The 17,587-nt window shown below is 25.6% G+C and overlaps 1 protein-coding gene across 1 annotated transcript; it reads left to right on the forward strand.

Annotated features, from left to right (window-relative positions):
- Positions 1–5,440: 5,440 nt before the first annotated feature.
- LOC140671383 (putative fatty acyl-CoA reductase CG8306) lies at positions 5,441–10,950 on the forward strand. The gene is made up of 7 exons (XM_072902632.1): positions 5,441–6,069; positions 6,295–6,546; positions 6,661–6,910; positions 6,989–7,181; positions 7,285–7,524; positions 7,635–7,892; positions 9,191–10,950. The coding sequence occupies exons 1-7, from the start codon at positions 5,878–5,880 to the stop codon at positions 9,327–9,329; spliced, it is 1,524 nt and encodes a 507-aa protein (XP_072758733.1). The 5' UTR covers positions 5,441–5,877; the 3' UTR covers positions 9,330–10,950.
- The last annotated feature ends 6,637 nt before the right edge of the window (positions 10,951–17,587 follow it).

Below are 17,587 nucleotides of genomic sequence, written 5' to 3' on the forward strand. Positions count from 1 at the left end.
TAACCTTTTAAAAATGATATACATATATACAATTCATTGCAAATTCATATTTTTTTCTTGAATAGATCTATGTAATTTTTTACATCAATTAATTATTCTTATTATTCTGTGCATAAAAATATTAAAATAAAATTTAAAAAATAAATATTTTATAAGGTATTTTATGGTTTATGTAAAATGTCAAGTTAAAATTTTAAATGTAAAATATCTTGTAAATTATTAAATTGTGGGTTATCATATCCTTATAACTTTTTACGCAGAATCGATTGATATAAAAAAATTAGGATGGTTCCATTAAAAAAAAATAAAGTTCTATTTTTTGTAGTTTTTAAGAAATTGGCGGCGATTCTTTGTCATTGAAAAGGCGCCATCTTTATCGCTATCTTTAATAATTTCGAAAAAAACACACTTTATAGTAAGACATCTGTATATTAATTTATTAGGTGCTTTCCATTTAATGACATAAGTCAACTCAATCATCTTGTCTTTTTTTAACATCCCATAACAAAGATAGAATGACTTTGTGTTGACCTGTGTCACTAAATGAAACCTAATAAAATAATATACAGAATTTGACAGTTTTTATTTACGTGAAAAAAGTGTATATGTAAACATATATATATATATATATATATATATATATATAAGGCAATGTGTCATATTCTCCATTTTTTAAATAAACTTTTGAAATTTGTATATATATATATATATATATATATATCCTTGTATACTATATTTAGTTTCAAAGAGAAATTATAAAACAAAAAATAAGAAGTTTTTACGTAAGACAGGAAAAAAACAGAAAGAGAGAAAAAAAGAATTATGTCATCATTTCATGAAAAAAAACTCTTTATATTATAATTATGTCAATACATTTCAATATATTCACAAAAAAAGAGAAACATTCTTAAATATTTCTGCGTCGTTTATTTCTAATTTTCATATGTATGCTCGAAAATTTCAAATATACATATATGAATTAACATTTAAAGATAATTGTTGAATCTTTAATTTACCTCAAAATTATTAAAAATTGATCATCAAATGTATCAACATAACTCATTTTTCTTAGTAGATTCATGTTCAGTTATATGCAGTTGTGAGCGGTTAGCTAATTTCATAATATTCAAATATTTATATTATAAAATATTTACAATATTGATATTTACTATATTTACTATAAAATATATTTCTCCTTAAGATAATATCAATATTATTTTTCAACCTTTTCAGTTTTTTTATTTAATTCATTAATTCCAATTTATTAAACAAGATAAAATAAATTAAAAAATAAAAGTAAGACACAAAAGATAATTTATTATTTTAAGTACAATAAATATAAACTAAAAAAATAAAAATATAATAAATATAAAAGATATATAATTATTTCAAGCACAATAAATTTAGTATATGGTTAAATTTATTATTTTTGATTATTATTAATTATTATAAAAAAAAGTTTCATATTTTCAATCATAATTATTCATTATTATATTGAGAAAAAACTGATAAGATTATATTTTTTCCTGCAATAAATTTAGAACACATGTAACATCTTTAAAAAAAAAATGACTTTCAATTTCTTTTTTTCACAAAGATTTGTCGCACTAGTATTTATCATCATTCTAATAATTGGTATCATCTTAGCAGATGCCAAGTCTAGATCTAAAACCCCAATGAAACCGATCATGAGAAAACATTAATAAAGAGACGTTATTTAATTAATAATTTTATAAAAAAGTTATAAAAATGTTTCTAATATATACAATTATTTGATAAAAAATAAAAAAAAAAGAACTATACTTTACTCTTGTTCATTATTCGTTTGCAATATATATTGCTCCTTTACTTATAATCTCCATTATTTGGTTTCAGATTTCAAGATCTTTTATTCCCTTATAAAAATTCGTCAAAAGTCAACTTAGCTTGTCTCGATAGTTTGCACTAAAAGTCATTCAAAATTCAGGTCATGAACTGACTTTTAATCATCTTTTTGTCAACTATACGATCTGTCTAAAAGATGTCTTTGATAAAGGTATGTCTAGTTTTAATAGTCCTTTTTTTAGGTAACTTGGTGCTGTCTGGGACGGGATTTTAGCGTGACTGGAAAAAACCTTTCGCTGCGAGCTACTGGGGGTAGGTAAATCGTTGTACTGTCAGTAATAAAACTGTGATTTGGTACATTATTTATTTTGTTACAAATATTTATTTTGTTATTTTTCAGAGAGCTATAAAACATATTTATATATTTTCAATAATAAATTTGTCAATTACATTGTATTGGTTTGTCATTGGTGTAATACATTCGTCAATTTGATTAAAAATTGATTCGATAGATTGATATTTTAGCGGTGAAACAGATCCATGTACAGGATGTTTCGTCAACATACAGCTCAGTACAACCGGTTGCCTACCCATAGGCGCGGAAAGTTGGTAATGCAGGAATAGATAATACCGATTACGCGCGTACATTTTCGACGAAGTATACTAGCTGTTACGCTATTAACACGCAATAAGCTGTTAGAAGAAGAAATTAAATTGCAAGAAAATAGCGAACTTGTGACATAAATATTTTAAAGCATATATCTAAAAGAATATTATAATATTATCTCTTCCTGCATTACCGACTTTCCGCCCCTATGGGCAGGCAACCGGTCGTACTGACAACGAGCTATATGTGACGAAATACTCTGTACAATGATCCCAGAGCCGAGAACTCTGAATTGACAGTGGCGACATATAGCTACGGCTAGGAATAAGGGGTGGGAGTCTATTGACCACGTCGCCAATTGGCCAGTTTAAAATGAGGCTCTCTGATTAGTTAATCGTTGCTGATGACCCTAGGCATCGGTCGATATAAGTGGCTGTGGTCAATCGTGACATGGTCAAACGGAACGCTCCCGGAATTCGAAATAAGAATCCTGTCATTATGCTTTCTCTTTTTCTCTCGCATTGTCTCTTTTTTACGATTTAGCAAATTTTCTCATGACAAAAACTTAAATACGGATATAAATAACAGATTCTGCCCCACATAGCGACATACAAATAAAGTATGATTTGATGATGACAAAGAAAAGTTCGTAAGATGTTATAGGAATATTTTGATATATTTTTTGTCATAAACAAAATAAAATATTATAAGAATATTTATTTAAATATTATTAGAATATTTTAAGAATTTAACAAATAATATTTCAATAACATTCTTAGAACATTCAAGAACATATATAACATATAAGAATATTCTTTTTAAATATTCTTAAAACGTATAGAAATCATTATTAAAATATTCTCTGAATATTTTGTGCTGTCTAAGAATATATATGTTTTATTTTAATTAACTACTTTTTATCATATTTTTTCATAAGTATCTTTAGAATGACAATAACTAATTAATTCAACATATATATGCATATGCTAATTACAGGTAAGAAATAGTTGAAAAAACATCGAATAGATGTAGATACGTCAAATGAATTGAATAGATGTGTTGAATAGGCTTCTTTTCAACTAGTCATTTCTTATTGGAAACGTTTACTTATCTTTCACATTTATTGTATTATATCTTATACGTCAATGATACTAATAATGCGCCTGAAGGACAAAAATAATTTTGCATATATATGACATTAGAAATTAAATATAAAAAAATGTAATGAAAAAAATATTTAAAAAATTATTACTTTTCATGGATTAAGGCTTACGAATATTTACATCAATTTGATTTAATCGAGAATATTAACATTATATAAGAAAGGTGTTGAATTTTTTATCACATTTTGCCATTTTTATTTTTTATTTTTCATTACTTCAAATCATACACAAAAATATTTTAATTGAAAACATATTCCAAGAGAATTCCAGATAAACTATTTTTAATAGCATCTCTCAATGATATGTTTTGCAAATGCAACCAGTTACTTTTTATGTATCTGGCGTCACAATGTTACTGCGTCGTTTAATCACAAGTTCGTCTACCATTTTCCATTTGAAACCGCACAACACGTGCAATTATTTCCCTGTTGTTTCACCACGAAGTTAATTCTCCGTCATTAAATGGAAAGTGTCTGACTGCAATCAAAACTATCTTTTAGCTAAGAGATCTTAAACACAGCAGTAAATGTATTAAAACACGAAACATGTATGATAATTTAATGATTTCATCACGATTTTCGTGATTTAACATATCAAGATTAATTAAACTTACATAATATCTAATCATAAGCATTTTGTTTTTTTTTTTTTTTTTTTTTGTAAAGAAAATCTACACGTCTTCTTTAAATATCAATTAACATTATACTATTTTTTTTATATAATTATAAAAATATTTTGCGTATAAATGCGTATAATAAATAATATATAATACGTTTATTGAAATAAAAATTAAAAACAATGGGTTAATTAAAACGATCTGACTAAGCCAAAATCATTCAATTTATTCACACGACGTTTCGACCATATGGTTGTGGTCCTCTTTTCAAGTGTAAACGTAAATTAAGAAAGAGAAGAAAGAATCCATTGGGACATGTTTAAACGAAACTGTAAAAACTCATGTTGACATGACGTGTCTCGTTGTTTGTGTTTATCTCAAATTTAATAACCGTTGATTTTAACTAAGTGACATATTTAATTGTTCCATAATTAAGTTCTACTTTTAAACATGTCCCATTGGATATTTTCTTCTCTTTCTTAATTTACGTTTACACTTGAAAAGGACCACAACCATATGGTCGAAACGTCGTGTGAATAAATTGAATGATTTTGGCTAGTCAGGTCGTTTTAATTAACCCGTTGTTTACAATTAAATACTAGCGATTTTAATCTCTAACTTATAATAAAAATTAAAAAATATATATGTTCTTCATATCGTATTTAAAAAGCATTGTCATTGATAAAAAATGTACTAACATACGCAAAAAAAATTAATTGGCATTGCATTTTCAACGTTATACAAGCGCGCGCAAAAAGAATATTGCTGCGCGTGCAAATACTTTTTACGAGAACCGTAAAATGAAATTAACATGAATATATAAACGTACTTTGGACTATCCATGCATCGATACGTTCTCCATTTTACGTAAAGTTATTCAAGGAAACAATTCCGCGTTTACGTAAAGCAAAATATAAAGTCAGGCTTATATATTCTACGACGTGACTTAAAAGACGTTCAATATTTACTTAGGCTAAATGTTTTTTTTTAACGTAGATACTATATATATAATGGAATAAACAAGCAAACTCTTTTGATATTTCATATGCTAATATTTTTTATGTCACAGTTATAAAAATATGTATATTGGATATATGGACATATAATTTCAATTAATCTCCACGATATTTGCATTTGTAATTTGTAGCTCGATTCAGTGTTGCCGGATCGTGAGATGCATAATCCCCACTATTTGACATATCGCGCGGCTCGCGCGATCCTGGCAGCGGTTACCGAACGTTCACGAATGCTACCGAAAGTCAGATGTCATTAAGCCGCTACCCGTTACTACGGTACGTTTAAGAAGACATTACTAGTACTAGCGTTCGACTTTCTCAGTAAGTAACGTAGATAGATGAACGACATTTTTAGCGCGAATAGCATTTTCCCAAACGCAGCCATCTGGTAAACTCCGGTTACGATACACATACACGTCAAATCTCTCTGGTATTTGCTCAGTTGCATTTTTCCGTTTAACGTGGTGGGGGAAGTATATGTTCCGTGATCTAAAGTCTGACGGTACATTGCTTCGAATTGTCTCTTCATCTTTTCGTTCGTGCGTGCTTGTGTCAACTATAAAACTCTACGCGTCGATTCCAAGTGTCATCCTTGCAGAAGTGTCAATCGTCAGTTTATATTCAGCAGAAATATAATACCGTTAGGGAGCAATGGCATCGCACGTAACGGATTTCTATAATGGAAAAAGCATATTTATTACCGGTGGTACCGGTTTCGTCGGTATCTGCCTGGTTGAAAAACTCCTGAGATGCTGTCACGACGTCAAAAATATCTATCTACTAATTCGGCCGAAGAAGGGAAAGGAGATTGCAGAAAGATTAGAGGAACTGACGAAAAATTCGGTGATTAGCATATTCCAGATTATTCTTATTGCACTTGTATTCTTTCATTATTTTATTTTATTTATTTTTATTTTATATTATATTTTATTATATATATATATATATATATATATATATATATATATATTTAATTAATTAATGTATATTTATGTATTTTATACTTATTACTTTTTATTATTTTATTATATTTTAATAATTTATTCTAACTTTTTTCTTTACGTACAGGTCTTTAATAGACTGAAAGAGGAAAAGAAAACTGATTTATTTAAAAAACTGATCGCAGTTGGCGGAGATGTTGGGGAAGAAAATTTGGGACTGTCTCCGCAAGACCGAACAACCTTGATAAATACAGTACAAGTTGTTTTTCATTCAGCTGCTACATTAGACTTTGAAGCTGATCTGAAGACTACAACAAACATCAATTTGTTAGGAACACGTAGAGTCATTGAACTCTGCCGGGAAATTAAGAACCTCAAGGTAAAAAAACAATATTTACACTAGATTAAGAAATATTTTATAAAAGGAATATTATTTATGAATTTCTTAAATATTTTTATAATTTTTATAATTTTTATATTTGATATTTGTTAGGTGCTGGTTCATGTCTCTAGCGCATATGTTAATTCAATGTTGCATAATGTGGATGAGATAGTGTATCCTGCACCTGCGGATGTGAACACAGTTCTGAAACTGGTTAGTACATTGGATGCTGCTGCCTTAGATGCAAAGACACCTGAATTATTAAAAGGTCACGCAAATCCTTATACATTCACTAAACATTTGGCCGAACATGAAGTAGCAAATGGAGGACTTCCAGCATCTATTGTGCGCCCTTCAATGAGTAAGCTATACTTGCTTATTTAACATGAATTATTATTATTATTGATATGTAATTTTAAACTTAATTTTATATATTTAGTAATAGGAGCTTGGAAAGAGCCAGTTCCTGGATGGACAATATCGAAAAATGGACCACAAGGTTTCATAATGGGTGCTAGTAAGGGTATTGTGAGAAGATTGCCAGTTGCAGAAAATCTTATTTATGATTACATTCCAGTAGATATAGTAGTGAACAGCCTTATTGTCGCAGCTTACAGTGTCGATCGGGATAGGTAATTCTAGATACAAAAATTTTATGCATTTTTATTTTATGGAAATATGGTATAACTTTTTTTTTTAATATTAATATTTTTCTGAAATAATGTACAATTCCAGTGACAAGGGATTAAAGGTATACCACTGTACATCTAGTACGTGCAATGCTTTCCAATGGCAAAATGTTGAGAAGGAAGTTAACCATTATTTACATAAGTATCCATTACGAAGTGCTGTTTGGTATCCATATCTGAAATTTGTCCCATCGCTTTTCTGGTTTAGAATTTCTGCCATTTTTGTTCATTTTATTCCTGCCTACATTTTGGATACAATTACACGATTATTTGGAGGCCGTCCAATGTAAGTTTTATTATGAAATAGAGAGAGAGAGAGAGAGATGTATTATATAAAATATATCTTGTATAAAATTCTTTTTAAATTAATTATAATGTTTACTAATTTTTTTTCAGTCTGGTTCGTTTACATACAAATGTTAGCAAATCATTAGAACGTCTTGAGAAATTTATTTTCCAAGAATGGAGATTTAATAATCCACATTTGCAACAATTGCATGAATCATTATCCCCAGACGATCAAATATTATTTACATTAGACATTAAGCCATTGGTCTGGAAAGACTATTTTATAGATTTGATACAAGGTGTCAGAATGTATCTTCATAATGAGTCGCCGAAATCTTTGCCGAAAGCACGTTCCAAGGATAGAATGTAAGTAAATGCCGTAAGAACATATTTCTCTCTTAAACAGTATCACTGATGAGATGCTATTAGAGATGATCTTACAGGACTTAATGTGACTGAAAAATTCTCAATGTCAACTATTATTTTAATATAAAAAATGTATAGATTTTTTTATGTAGCTGTTTCAGGAATAACAAATTGAAATAAAAGTTTTTTACCAATGTTTGTTGATAACAAACCTGTGAATTTGTACAATAAAACATTTATTTTGTTATTCTTGAGATATAGAATACATTTTTTATAGTAAAAACAATAGCTGAATATTAATTGAAAAATTTATGTAATTTTTTTCAATGCAGTCAAACGGTCGATAACATCATCAATCTTTTATTACCTTTATTACCTCTGGATCCATCAGTCCACTTGACAATCACAAAAATTTATCTAGGTCTTTAATAATATCTCGTCGATGTGACAATATTAATAATTATTAGTTATTACCAGGGATAGGGAACTTTTAAAAAGTAACTATTGGTTACTTTTTTCGTTACTTTTTTAATGTTACAAGATCAAAAATTACATAAAAAATATACTTTTGTAATATATTTTATTAAAAAAATTAATAATTAAAATATTAATAAAATATCAATAAATTTTTAAAATTTTTTATTTTAAATTTGTAAAAGCATAAATAATAAGGAAAAAAATTTTTGAACACAAAGTATAAATAAAAAAATTTTGGTTTACATTAAATTTATAACTATAGTCAAATACACAATATATTTGTTGTACTCTCATAATTATGGTCCATATTCAGAACGCGCTTACAAAGATGTTACCTATATGAATATGTGTTGATAATTGAAGATTGAATATACGAAAATAGAAAATATAATATGTCATAAATAGGTTCCATCTATAAAAAGTAATGATAAAAGTAACTGTTGAATTCATTACCATTACCAGAGAGAAACAAAAAAAATGCAACTACGTTACCGCTACAGTTACAGAAAGAAAAAAATAGTAACGCCGTTATCACTACGTTACTAAAAAAAAGTAACTGTAACGGTAACGGCGTTACTTCTTAACCCTGGTTTATGATCTAAAAGTAGTCCCCTTTTTGCCGATTAATGAATTTTTCAAATTAAACTTTAAAAACTTTAATCATATAATATATAAATATTATTTAAAAGGTGACATCTCAAACGTTTAAAAAAATAATTGCCTTGATTAATTGAAATGTATCAACTTTGTAAAATTTTAAAAATGATAGAAAATAAGGAGTATTATGTTTTTTTAATAATAGATGTATATTTATGTTTTAGATTGATGATTGCAAATTTGGGTTTACAAGCTGCTCTATTAGGTCTGATCTGGTGGTTGGTTAAAGTTTTATTTGCTTCAACATGGACAAAAACGGGCTTAGTTGTACCAATAACATATTTACTCTTCGATCAGTTATAAACAATATTTAAATTTACAATTATTTTACAGTTGAGTAAACATAAAATAATATTCATATACAAAAAATTTATTTTGCACAAACAGAAGCATACATGCATATGCACATAAAATATTGTATCTTTATATCAGTAGACTGCCTTTTTGTACTTCAATGATTATCAAATAACATATACTTTTGCATTTTATTTTCTTATTATATTTAAGTTCTTGATATCTCTTTATTTATATATATTTAAATTATATATTTAAATTGTTTAAAATATGTCATAATTAATGTATTGCTTAGTAGCATCCCGGTAAAAAATTTGTTATGTATAATCATATATGATATATGACCATATAAAATTATATAAAAATATATAAAATTTTGTATAAGTTATGTATAATTATATATAATAATATATGACTTATATAATTATATATAATTTTATATTAATGTTGGCTAGATGTCAGTCAACGATAATACAAAATTATGCAGACTATACATAACTATACATAACTTATACAGAATTTTATATATTTCTATATACCTTTATATTGTTATATATAATTATATTGTTATATATAATTATATGAGAAATTTTTTACCAGGATATTGATAACGTTATAGATTTTTATTTCGAAAAGATAATGTGACTGGATAATATTTTGAAATGTCGATTTACTTACATATACATAATAATATTAAAAAAGCTATTTTATAGAAGCTTACGATCTGAAATATTCGAAAATATAAAAGTAAAAAATTACTGGGTTCAACTTAAATCAGGGAGATGAATTCGGAAGGAATAAAATAACAAATAGTTAAGCTGTATTACATCTAACATGTTTGCTCCTCCGAGTAACACGTAGTATTTTTAAAGTTAAATAATAAAATCTATTGGGATATTTTTTTTTTTATAAAATACCAATATACACACTAATGATAAAATGACAGCAAAAGTTTCGTTCGTTAATAGTCTTATATACACAATATGGCCCTTTATATTTGATATCATGTTTGATATGATAAAAATTATTAAATAGCTTCCCTCTAGTTATTTATTGTTTGCTATACGTAAGATATATCCACTGATTGATTTTTTATTTATAAATATTAAATCCTTTATTAATCTTTGCAAAATCATGAAGTCAATTCATGATACACAAAGAAGTATACCCATAAATATTTAAGTAATATAAATATTGTTCTTATACTTTATATATTTAATTTTTAAAATTTATTATATTTAATTTAATTTTTTATCATACAATATTTATTTTTATGGTTGATCAAAAAGAAGAAATAATTTACAAAGCAACAATATCCAGTTTCACTTTTATAATAACAATAAAAATCTGATTATAACGAACAAAATTTAATCAAATTTCTGTATAACAATATTAGAGTTCTTCAAGCTAACATTAAATGTATCCAGTAGCACAATATTGCTCATTATGCAATAGTTATTCATGATTAGTGTAGCTTTTAAAATTTGGATAGATATAAAGAGAGAGATGTATCAATAACACACAGATACTTACTAGACACTCAAGTGATTGAGTGATGTGTTGCATCCATTTATATAGAAATGCAATTTTTTGATCTATTTAGAGGGAAATGACTATTAACAAACGAAATTTTTTTCTGTCATTGTATATTGGCATTTTATTTAACATTTTGGAAGGTGATAAATGACTGTTGTGAGAAAAAAATTTTAGCGAACTTGTGTTTGATTTTAAATAAATTTGAAAGGATAAATATAAAATATTATGAATAATAATAAAGGGAAATTATTTTTTACGCTTCTAATATTTTGTTTAATAATAAAATATTCATCTTTTCACTTGAATTATCCATATATATCTACATATATGTCTATGATAATAATAAAATTTTATATTTATTTATTATATATATGCATTGTTAATAAAAATTGAACTATATTATAAACGTTTTTTTTACTGAAACTTATATATACGCAAATGAATATAATTAGAAGAAAACATTTAAATGAAAATCTATATTTATATATTGTATATAAATTTTATAAATTACTAAAATGTAATATTAAACTCAAAATATAAAAGTGTCATACAGATATTTCGGTTCACTTCGAATTTTGCCTGCAATAATCTTGAATTTTATAGTTATAAAAAATTTATTATTGTTATTATTTATTATTATTGTGGTTTTATATTTTTTTATTAAATAAACCTAGTGACTGAATACTGCTAATAATTGAAAATAAAGATAATTAGTGCATTAAGTGCAAGATGTAAATGAGTAGCAGAACATCTTAGAAAAAAATTCATTTTGTGCCTCTGAACTCGGATATCGTGTCAAATAATTATCATTTGCAATAGAACCTCATTAATCATTTTAAAGGAATAAAAGGAAAAATTTTTGATTATATATATTTCCAATATTGTGAGATTCGTCCCATATTCTTCAAGATTCAAACTATATTTTTGCTTTTTTTTTCTAATTATATTAGGTAGGTATCAATTAACTCTGTTTTCTGATTAAATTTTATACATACATATATACACATATACTGCTGGTCATTTTGCAATACTTTATACATGATTTAAGAAAATAGGTATAAGTATGTAACATATAATGGCAATTTTTGGACCAATGTCTAATTAGTTGATCATTTGCAACTATTTGAGAAATATTACAAAATAATTACTATAAATATTTTTAAGATTTTAGATTGAATAGATCATAAATATTTACCATAAATATCATAGCAACTATTTGAGAAATATTTACAAAAAAATTACTATAAATATTTATTTTTTACTTATCATAAATATATTATATAAAATATTTCATCTATATATTTTAAAAATATGTCGAATAAAGATTTTAATAAAATATGCATAAACTATTTATATAATATTTCAAAAAAATTTATATTTTCGTAAAAATTTATCAATATTTATCATAAATATTGTGCTGTCTGGGTAATTATTCTCCAATTTGCCTGTAGCTCTTTTTGATCAATTTCTAATTAACCAATGATTGCGCATCTTCGGGAATGATATGCACACTTATATTACATCATGGCTATATACATATGAAAATATATCTAATATTATAATTTTAATGACCAGCAATGTGTACGTATGCGTGTGTATATTAATATGTAACCAAAGTCCAAGACAGCCGAATATTTCGGAAATAAAGTGCTTGCCAGAAAATATTTCAAACGAAAGTTGTAATAAGTGATTCAAGTGATGCATGGAATATTAAAATTATTTATTTTAGGTATTCAGGTCGTTTTATCAAAATCATATAAAGGCAAACATATTTAAATTTTTATCATAGAAATTCGCATTTTGAAGAACTTCCTGTTCATATACATAACACAAAGAGATAAATCCGATCGTGTAACCTTTTTACAGGCGCACTCTGGACTACTAATGCTGGCAGCTGACGTTTGACAGTTCGTTAGGCGAGACGTCTCTATTCATGAACCGCGTGGTTAATACATATTTATTCGACGTCTGTTTAAAGAATAATATGAATATGAAATTTATTTAGTAATACACCTCTTTTGTTAAGTATCGCAAAAAAATAGTTTAAAACTTTTCGGCTTATTTATTAAAATGTTTTATAAGCAATTCTCATAATTTTCATAATGTTTCCCGGTAAAAAATTTGTTATGTATAATCATATATGATATATGACCATATGAAATTATATAGAAATATATAAAATTTTATATAAGTTATGTATAATTATATATAATAATATATGACTTGTTGTATAATTATATATAATTTTATATTAATGTTGGCTAAATGTCAGTCAACGATAATACAAAATTATGCATACTATACATAACTATACATAACTTATACAGAATTTTATATATTTCTATATACTTTTATATTGTTATATATAATTATATATGAGAAATTTTTTACCGGGTTCATAATCAATTTTTAGTACTTATCTGTTTTATTCTGCAAGATTGAATTATTGTGATATTTGCCTAAAAATGTAAAATATTTGAGATACCAATCAGATCTTTTTATACTAGATCTCATTCAAAATAGGTATGCATACCCTTTTAATCAAAATTATAATTTTCAAAAATCCTGTAATCTATTATAGAAATTTATTTTTGACCACGTTCTTAAATCTTTTTTTTATGTATAGCTATGTTTGCTGTAATAATTTTTGGTAATTTATAAATGATAATGGATATTGCGTTTTTGATAAGATAAGAAAAAATAATGAGTGAACTGTTTGTGTGTTAGCACGTCAATGATAAAACAAAAATTTTTCATTATAGAAAAATTTTTTTATTATTACAATAATTAATCAATCCGGTTTTATAAGTTTTTAAATCAGTAAAAAATAGTGAATTATTCAATTAAATATAACTAGGCTGACAAGTTTGATAAATATTACAAAAAAATTTTTTTTTCCTTTCATAAACAAATAATGCATCTGATCGTAAAACGTAGGTATGTATATGTACGATACACACACTTTTATGGCTTATTAGTAAGCGCTTGCTACTCATTACAATCTTAATGAATTGCGAGATGAAAAACGAAAAATATTGTACGTTTCTTTTGTATTATGTGTCAGAATATGTAAATTAATTTTTTCACATATTTTCAATTTATCACCATTCGTATTCGGTGTAGATTAATAAAATATGACAAAGACAAGTTTTTTATTTATTAAAAAAACAATTTAAACATTAAATTTAAAATTTTAATCAATTATTATAAGAGTTTATTTTCTAGAACTATAGGATATACTTATATATTTTTTAATGCAAAGCAGTTAAAAACAAAGTTTTTTGTCAGATTTTATCAATATTATCAAACATGAGGAAAGTGTAATCTATTTAACATATGGGGCATTATTTATCCACCAAAAATAAATCCAAATTTTCAAAGTTTTCCGATCATGCTGATTTGCACAAATTAAAGTTTTTTCAAAAATAATATCCTTGCCCTTTTTTACCTACGACTAAGCTCTCTACTAATAGGGACTTGAATTTTTAATTAATAACATGAACATTTTATTATTTAAATTACCATATTCAACTTCAAACTCCAGTAAATTCCATTAGACTCTACTCTGATTTTAAAAAACAAGTAATAGTTTTAATCTTATGAAATTAATGTGCGCACGTTAAAAAATTCAAATAAAAGAGATTTATAAAACTACTCAAATTGATTATATAAATTATAATATATATTAATTTAAATTAAATCTAACAACTTACCTAGACAGCATACAATTTATGATAAATATTTATAAAAATATATTTTTTTTAATATTATATAATTATTTTATACATATTTTATAAAAATCTTTAGTCGACATATTTTTAAAATATAGATAAAATATGTTATGTAATATTTATGATAAGAAAAAAATAAATATTTATAGTAATTATTTTGTAAATATTTTTCAAACATTTGCGAGGATATTTATGGTAAATATTTACGATCTATTCAATCTAAAATTTTAAAAATATTTACACAAATCGTGGCTATATGAACATGCAAATTTTGCTCGATGCTAAAGTTTAACTTGTTTTATATATTCTAAATCCAAAATTATTTTTATTTTTAATATCTACTTATAATTTATTTAATCTACATATATACGTATATGTTCTTATCATGTCTTTAAACATTTTTTATCTGAAGAAATAGAAAAATTTGTACATTTTGTGATAAATTGCCTACAACTGCTTAATGTAATTAGCAAATTTTTTTTATGTCATAATTTTTACAAGAAAACTGATTTAAAGAACACACAATAAAGCTACGTTTTTTTTATCACGTTCATCGACGAGCATGCATTCTTCTTTTATTTTTCTTCGAAAAAAATAATGTTTAAATAATTGAAAATTTTCTGAACATTTATGCTTTATTTACTTTATTATGTAATTTTTTACAAGAGTTCAGATTTTTGTAAATAAAAACATCATAATTCTACTTTCTAATAATAGTGTCTGTCAGTCACTGAGCATACATAAAAAAAGACTCATTTGAAATTTACATTTAATCACTGTAAGAATATTAGTGTCTTGAAGTTTTATTTTAACTGATCCTAACCCTGAATAATTATTCTATTATCTAACTGATAACGGCCAAATTATCATGCATATGAATATACATGGAATACCCCTTCATAAGGATTCTAGTCCCAGATAGCACACAATATTCTACGAATATTCTTATCAAATGCGAATGTTGTCAATTTTGCAATATTCCAATCGAATATTATATGAATATATGTAAACCTACATTACAATTGGAAATTATATATTTATAATATAAATATTAATATGTCTATTTAACTTTTAAGGTAATTTGCTGAAAGCTAAAACAAAATGTGCAAAAGCAGAATATACTTCGGATCTTAATTCAGATTTTGAAACTAAAAGACAAATGAAAAAGAAACGATTTTTCGATGAAAACAGTTCTGAAGACGACATCGCTCAGGTTGATAGTGAGCCTACCCTTCAACATAATATTTCTTTAAGTACCACACAAAAGAGTAAGTCTTCTTACTCATTTTTAAATTTGTTATAAAATTTTATTTTGAAAATAAATAGAGCGTTTAATTATCATTTTGAATATATTTTATTTTTTTGTGAATAAACAAAGAATTGCTACTGTTGATGTAATACACTGGGCAACAAAATTATCGCAACAAAAATTTATATCAAAATTTCACGTAACTTTAGATAATCACAACTTCACGAAAAATTGTCGTATTTAAAATTTTTTTTTTATTTTGTACTTTAAGAAGCATTTGTCAGATTTTGAATTTTTCCTTCCTCCCTCCCGTTTTTTTTCTCAAAAGTAAGGACGTGTTTTGTCTCGGAAAATTTGCACAGTTTGACGCACTCTACGGAGTGGAATGAATTTTTTTCACAAGTATCATAATAATCATTTTGACGGATTTGAGCGGAATTGGAAAGAATTAATACAGGAATTGTGTTCCAGTTTAGATTAGATTTGCATCTAATAATCACAAACAATTATGACTTTCCGAAATAATATAAGTTCAAATTATCACGAATCAGCCAAACAGCATCTTTAAATTTCAAAATCATAATTTAATCAATTTTATGTCATGATCAAAATATGACTTTTATTAATCATTATGATGTCATTTTGACATTATTGTGACTTTTTGTTCTGCTTGGGTTATCACAAAAGACAACATCGTACATTGATGATTAATTTAACTAGAGACTTTATGTATTATTATCGAAAATTTATTTTATAATATTTTCAAAAAATTATATCCAAGTGATTTTAATTTTAAAAAAATAATGCAATTTTTTTTGCGATAATTGTGAACCAATTTATCTATGATTAAGTAAATAATCAAAAATAAAAATAAACATTTTGATATCAATTGTATTAAAAAATATAAAAATAATTGCTAATTTTAATGACAATTTTACTGAAAATATTGATGTAAGCTGTATTAAAAAAAAGAAATAAAAAGAAAGAGAGGGATTGTGTGTGTATGTGTGCAATTATAAAATTAATATAAACATTAAACATTAACCTTATAAACATTAAATAATTTGATTAATAATGGTTTCATTTACTTTTTGAATAAATAATAATATTAAATGTTAATATTAATTTTAACTATAATTCTTACTTTTTCCATTATATCTGTTGTTCAAAAATAATTATAAAATAGCTATAACAATTTTTATTATTTTTTTATTGTTCTTGGGGTTTAAAAACTTTCAGAAATCTTTCTTACATCATGTCAAAACTATCGTAATTTTTGTTTATTTGTTTATACAATTTGTTCGAATTTTTTATGCCACCTGAATGTTAATTTGTAAGACAAAAAGAAAATAGTTTGACATCCGCAAGTGTCTTAGGAATGCAAGTTTAACGTTCTGAGAATCAGGTTTACGAGATAAAAATCACTTTTATTGCAGAAAAAAATCAAAATGCATCTTATAAACGGCCGGCTGCTATTTGTGTAACAAGTATATGGTTAGACTTCCAAGGTTGCAGAATCATCGGGAAGGCCCAAAGGACACTTATTGTTCCTTTTCATCGCCGTCGGCGGGTAGCGATGTCATGACTCTCAACTCGAATCCGAAATTGAAATACTTCTCGTATGTAAATGAATGAAACGTGCATTGTATCATCTATCAACGTCCGAATGGCCTCGAATACCGAATGATTTGCCCCGCAAAATCTTGATAAGATTTTCTTCAGAATACGTTATTTAAATATGTGAACGAAAT

The sequence above is a fragment of the Anoplolepis gracilipes genome, chromosome 11 (genome assembly GCF_047496725.1).
Source record: "Anoplolepis gracilipes chromosome 11, ASM4749672v1, whole genome shotgun sequence".
Lineage (NCBI taxonomy): Eukaryota > Metazoa > Arthropoda > Insecta > Hymenoptera > Formicidae > Anoplolepis > Anoplolepis gracilipes.

Excerpts from the sequence above, each read along its gene's own strand:
- LOC140671383 (XM_072902632.1), top strand. The coding sequence starts at position 5,878 with ATGGCATCGCACGTAACGGATTTCTATAATGGAAAAAGCATATTTATT. Across the intron at positions 6,911-6,988 it reads TATTGTGCGCCCTTCAATGA|TAATAGGAGCTTGGAAAGAG; the intron begins GTAAGCTATACT and ends TTATATATTTAG. Across the intron at positions 7,893-9,190 it reads GCACGTTCCAAGGATAGAAT|ATTGATGATTGCAAATTTGG; the intron begins GTAAGTAAATGC and ends TTTATGTTTTAG.